Raw genomic sequence first — 6,172 nt, 5'->3', positions numbered from 1 at the left:
GAATATTTGAATACTAGTTTTCAAACTGATTGATGATGACAATCGTGAACAATAAAGAACCCCGGAAATGTTCGTCTAAATCGAAGTGTAAATTCCTACAAGTGTATAAGACTGAATGATTTTACAAATTTACTAAATATTGCGTTTCCCAAATTTACAATTATTTATAGTGATTCGGCAGACATTTTGGTTATATAGATAGTTAAGCTTAATTGATTTCGTTGGAGTACAAGTTAGAATGTTTGGATTTATCATACTCACTGGAATAACAGAAAAGAGTGTAGTTGACAATATTTTTTCCTTCAGTTTACGCCGGAACCTTTCCGAGACATTTTTTTTTTTTAAACTAACCTCCCACTAATACGAACTTGAAATATTACTCTCTAATGCTATATAAGATTGTATTACCTGTTCATTCTGTTTATAGTACATGACATAATTATATCGATGATATACCGGAGCGCCGATCAACTCGTATGTAATAGACCATCTACACTATCTCCTTCAAAGAGATCGTTTCACACCAAACGTTTCAATTTCATCAAAGGCCGCTACTCACACTTGTATGGAATAGAAGGCGATTATATCTATATAGGTTTAATTACAAACCCTATCCTCAAAGCAGTATCATAGTATTAAAGCAATCAAACAACGAGGAAGATCAGACCTGACCGTGTAACGACTCGCATAAATGACCGTCATGCCACACAAACGGATTCGTTCGTTAGCCTGCATTATAAACGTCATGCACTACATATTATTTATGATAATTTATGTACTACGTTCCTGAATGACATTCAGACCTTGACAATGAATGACGCGCACGGAAATGCAACTACACCGAGACGTCATGCTCAGTATTAAATCTGTATGAAAAATTGAATAGCATAAAATCCAGGTTTTTGGCATTATCCCAGTTTCACATCTTCATGATAACACCATGCTTTTACTGAGAAGATTAGACTCACACAATAAACCATTGCTCATGTATGAAATGCGATACATGAATGCGTTTGCCACTACCTACTAGTATGTCATTAACATTGTGTAGGTAGCACAGCAGCGCTGTTAGGCTGATAAGGTGTTCTATATATGTCACGGTTGACTCGTTTGGTACTCTAACCGCTTGCTACAAACAGAGAAGACCCTCCGCGATATCTTAAATTACACAGCCACTGGTTACCGTGATGTGTTTATCTGTTTATTGGGGCTTCCAAGCGTGCTTAAGAGACAGACTAGAGTAGTAATGTCACAGTGGCGACGTTATTAAAGATAAATGACAATTAAGGGCAGGGAAAATGTTCGAAGCAGTCGTTCAAAGTAAATAATACTCACGATTATCTCGCAGCAGCAAACGTCTGCTATGTCAAGACTGCACTTTTAATAGCACTCACCACTCCGCTCAGGTGGTTACGAGCACCCGCGGGAGCTCGACGAATCCGCAAGGAGTTGGGTGGAAGTGTAGGGTGCCCTTTATACGGCTTTTCACTCATCCAGTGTAGTACACACGCATCAAAAAGGGCATGTTTTTAGACGTACGGTGTCATGTGCGTTTTCCCACTTAAAGGGGAGGGGGTGCATGCGTTTCGTTTTCATTTTGCTGTCGCCATTAAGGGTCCTTTTTCTCAATGTAGGTTTTTGACATTTAAGGGAGGCAAATTTAAAAGTATATTCTGAAGGTCCCCAAAAAGATGTTGTGAATTTAGCAATAAAAAGTGACATTGTTCAACTTCTGCCTACTTATTTATCATTTTACAGGAAAGTATAATTTTGTTGTATTTTTCAAACAGGGGTATGAAGCATTTTTGCTAAACGCCATTTGGGGTTTTGTAGGCCTACTAAAAGTACTTGAAACAACGCCGCTATAGGTGACGCCATTTGGGTACGTTTTATAGGTGTGGCGCCATTCAGCGGCGCCAAGATGGCATGCGCTAATACGCCATTCAGGGTGTATTTTTGAGGTGTTTGGATGGACGTGAGTGGGTAGCATATTAACTGCTCAACTAGCCCTGATCGCATTGCCTGAACTCTGAAGAAGGAGATGATATATTCTCAACATTTTTACTCCTTTTCTTACTCTATATAGTGAGTCGTATTCGGCACGCCCACAGAATGATTTTGCCTGTACGAGCCGCATACAAGTAGATGGACGAAAATTTTTTTTTCGGCCACTTTTGTATTTCACCACATGCAAATTAGTAATACCAGGTGATGATGGCGCCACTTCACAATTGGTTTGTAGATGAAATGAGATATCATGTTCAGAGTACAATTCCTTTAAAGGAATCTTTGAGTGTGACGTCATACCGAAGGCGGTAGTTCACCCTTTAAGCCTTTCTGTGCTTCGAGTGCCGATTGAGAGAGAGAACTCCATATTGTATGTATGCAGCGTTTAAAGTTCCTGGCACAGAAACTTAGCTCATCACTGAACAGCTGATGTTCATGTTGAGCACCGATGTTCAAAACAACTGTTCATGATTGGAGGGTAGGGCTACATTACGGTTGATGCAAGTCTACGAAACGTACGAGGTGATCATGGCGATATCATCTAAAAACAACACCAACAACAAGAAAACAAGAGAGACGAAAGTTCTGATGGAATGACACGAATGTTTATTGAGGTATCATGCACGCTTGTCGCATGTCAGAGGTACAAGAAATGGAATGAGGAAAACAAAGTGGAACATAATGATCCCGTTGAAATCTAATGTAGAATTACTCTGATTTTATTACTCCCTGCAGGGGTACTTCATTTTTTTCATGTTTCATGTCCAAAAACATATCAAATGTAATCTTTCTTCGAAAACAGTCACCCAATTTTATGAGAATGATATTTTGACAATTACATTCGTTAGCCTACTCCAGTGCACTTTTCCTTTGTCATTATACTATGTATAGACAATATTAGGGGGACGGGGATCTCACATATTTTTTTCTCTTTTTAACGGAATGATAAGCTAGATGCACGGTACTTGTCTTATTATACTTACACACACACACACAAACACACACACACACACACACACACACACACACACACATATATATATATATATATATAGAGAGAGAGAGAGAGAGAGAGAGAGGCTGAGAGAGAGAGTGTGTGTGTGTGTGTGTGCTATGCTCGTTTTGCATTGCGTTGAGAGTCCCTCACCACATAGCCTTTTGTCAATAGTCCATGGGCCAAGACCGAAAAATGGGTTATTGGTACCACCTGAGGTGGCAAAACCTTTTTGATGTCATTTTGTTTGTCGGACATAGATATGTTTATCAAGCTATGATAGCATTTCCAAATGAGTAGCTTAGTCATGATAAATGAATTTTTAACCAATTTGGTCTCGTTTTTATATTCCTATACTTCTGAATCGAAACTAACCGCTATACAAAGAAGAGCACCGTCTCCTGTATGTCCACAGGTGTTCTGTTGTAAACGCGACGCGCTTATTCTTTATTCAAGGCAGCGAAGGAAATATCCAAAGGGTTATGATGTCCACAGCTGTCACGCAGTGCACTTAGTCTTTATCTAGAACAATGTACGGTTATCATTATCTAAAGTTCTTAATAAAAGGGATTATCTACACTGTTTTTATACTACCCTTTCAACAAATACATCAGTTTTAAACAAAAATCACTCTGTTCATTTACAACATTATTTATCATAGTGTATTGTAGTGTACCGGTACATTGTTTTTGCATTATCTTTCATTGCTGGATGGAAATAAAGCGACATTGGCGTGGTATTAGCGTTTTTACCGTAGCGTTTTCACCGGAAAATGATAAATAATTGAAAAATACGGTAAAATTCGCAAGGAATTGCTTTGTTGTTGTTGCTGTTTTTAGATAAAAGGATATACACTGTATTATAAGCTTTGGATATTCCTTTGCCGTCTTGAATATTAGACTAAGCGCTGTGGACATCATAACCATTGGATATTCCCTTCGCTGCGTTGAATAAAGACTAAGCGCACCGCGTTTACAACAGAACACCAGTCCTGTGAACATACAGAAGACAGTGCTCTTCTTTGTATAGCGGTTAGTCTCGATTATAGGGATATAACAACAAAACCAAACTGGTTTGAAATTCATTTATTATGACTAAGCTACTCATTTGGAAATGGTATCATAGCTTGATAAGCATATCTATGCCCGACAAACAAAATGACACCAAAAAGGTTTTGCCACCCTAGGTGGTACCAATATCTGGCCTGGCCCATGGACTACAAGGCCATCTCGTTGTAACGGGCGAGAGAAGTGAGCCCACCCAAGCGCGACAGCGTGAGGCAGCCCACTCGGCTGGGCGCTCCCTCCAGCGAGAAGCCTTGACAAAAGGCTGCTCACCACACAGCAACACGTAAATACACAAGGCGTAAATATTCATAAATGAATGATACACGCCAAAAAATTAAAATAACAACAACAACAACACACAAAAACAGAAAAGGGAATTATGTATCCTACACTAGCAGCGACTGCAGGTGCTCATGCACCCAGTGATAATGTACCCCTTCGAATACTAGCGTCTGGATCGACTCCATTCATTTGCTTGAATATATCTTCCGTTTTGACCCACTCCTCCTGACCGTCGAGCCACGTGTCCAGCAGCAGGAAGCGGTCACTCTCTCGATGATATGCTGCTAGCGGACTAAAATGGCCTACCTTGACCACTTCCTCGCCCTGCTTCCAGTGATACTCGTAGTTGACCACGACTCCTTGGCTGGGATCCGTGTGTGAGAGCGCCGCCGTTGCTAGGGAACGGAACTCATCCACGTTGCTGTCGTCTGCGTGAATTCTCCTGGCGGGAATCTCGAAGGACAGGAAAAGGTCTTGGAGCTGTTTCAAAGTGGCTCCAACTTCGCGAACTCGTTCTTCGTCGAGGACCTTGGTCGTCTCAGGAAAGGAGAACAAATTGATATCCCTGTAGGGAACGTCGCTGACGTCACAGAGTGTCTGTTCCCGTTCGTCGGGGTATTTTTTCCCGAAGTAGTGCGCGCTCATGAGAAGGCCAGCGGTCTGGACCCCGCAGTATCCCATGGCGCGCTGCTTTCTGAAGATGCGGACTAAAAGTGTCTGTCTGATGGCCGTGTCGTTCCAAAGATTCTGACCGTCAGCAGAGTACAGGGCTACCACATCTCCGGACTCCATGCTTGTTACTAGAAAGGAAAGTCAAGCGGCAAAATGAAAGCTATAACGTGACTAATGGACTTTAAAAATGTCAAAGCAAGCAAAATTAATACTACTAGAATAATCTCCTGCTCTTCCTGTTGCTGCTTTAATCAACGATTAGAGATCTAGCAGGTTATTCAATCGCATTAATATTATGCGCTCATTTGCTTGTGCATGAAGCCTAAAACAGCTACTGTATGAATGATACTTTACTACGGAGAAGAAGGGAATCACCGTTATTATGGGAGCTCGTATCCCATGTCCCATCCCTGTATGTACTACTCAGTAGTAGCCGGCAAAAACCCTCCAATCATTCCACTAAAAATAAGATTATTTTATTGTTGAGCGACTACGTCCATTATTTTGACCTCAATGTCATAAATCCGAAGCCGCGATTTACCTTCCATAAGACCATCCCATTTCATATCTCCGTTAATTAAGTGGAAAGTGTATTGTAAGTAAATCTCCGGTCTTTATTATCTTCACATGAGAGACACTGTGTCTGTGTATTGTCAATATGAATTTATTTTTACGCACTCTTAAAAACCCTTGCAATCTGAACCATACTGTAAAGATAGTGACTAAAACAAATCAAGGAGTAATACACTCTATCTATAGATATACCTGTGTCACGTACATTGCATTTTACACTTTCTTTCTTCCGTTCTTGTTTCGCCGGAGGGTCTATATGTATGCATGTTCGTCGACCTCCATGTCCGTTAAGTGTACATTAATGTTTTAGACTGAATCGCATTGTACCCGCATGAAAACAACGACATCCTCTCGAATCTAAGCGGAAGTCAAATTGATTGGCCTGAACTGGACTTTGGTTTCCGCACCGTGTTTATAAGGAAGAGATCCATAAGCAACATGTGCAATCTTTTTTTTTTTTTTAATCTTAAAGGGGATGGCCAGTAAATGATCAGTGGGAATCAGTGGGAATGCTGGGGGATGATTGTTCCGATTCTTGTGGGATTCATTTAAGAGTACATTGTGTATCTATTGTTGT

General features: G+C 40.6%; 1 protein-coding gene across 1 annotated transcript; it reads right to left on the bottom strand.

The window, feature by feature from the left end:
- Nucleotides 1-4,479: 4,479 nt before the first annotated feature.
- Nucleotides 4,480-5,142, bottom strand: LOC139732703 (uncharacterized). The gene has a single exon (XM_071643555.1). It carries the CDS (start codon nt 5,140-5,142, stop codon nt 4,480-4,482), a length of 663 nt encoding a protein of 220 aa, XP_071499656.1.
- Between the last annotated feature and the right edge of the window lie 1,030 nt (nt 5,143-6,172).

The sequence above is a fragment of the Diadema antillarum genome, unplaced genomic scaffold, assembly GCF_040938485.1.
Source record: "Diadema antillarum isolate AM-2024a unplaced genomic scaffold, OU_Dant_1.0 seq00000443_RagTag, whole genome shotgun sequence".
NCBI classification, from domain to species: domain Eukaryota; kingdom Metazoa; phylum Echinodermata; class Echinoidea; order Diadematoida; family Diadematidae; genus Diadema; species Diadema antillarum.
The sequence above is the reverse complement of the archived record's forward strand: the minus strand, read 5'-3'. Positions and strand labels throughout refer to the sequence as shown.

What these genes read in the sequence shown, in the direction of transcription:
- LOC139732703 (XM_071643555.1), bottom strand. Translation starts at nt 5,142, where the DNA reads ATGGAGTCCGGAGATGTGGTAGCCCTGTACTCTGCTGACGGTCAGAAT.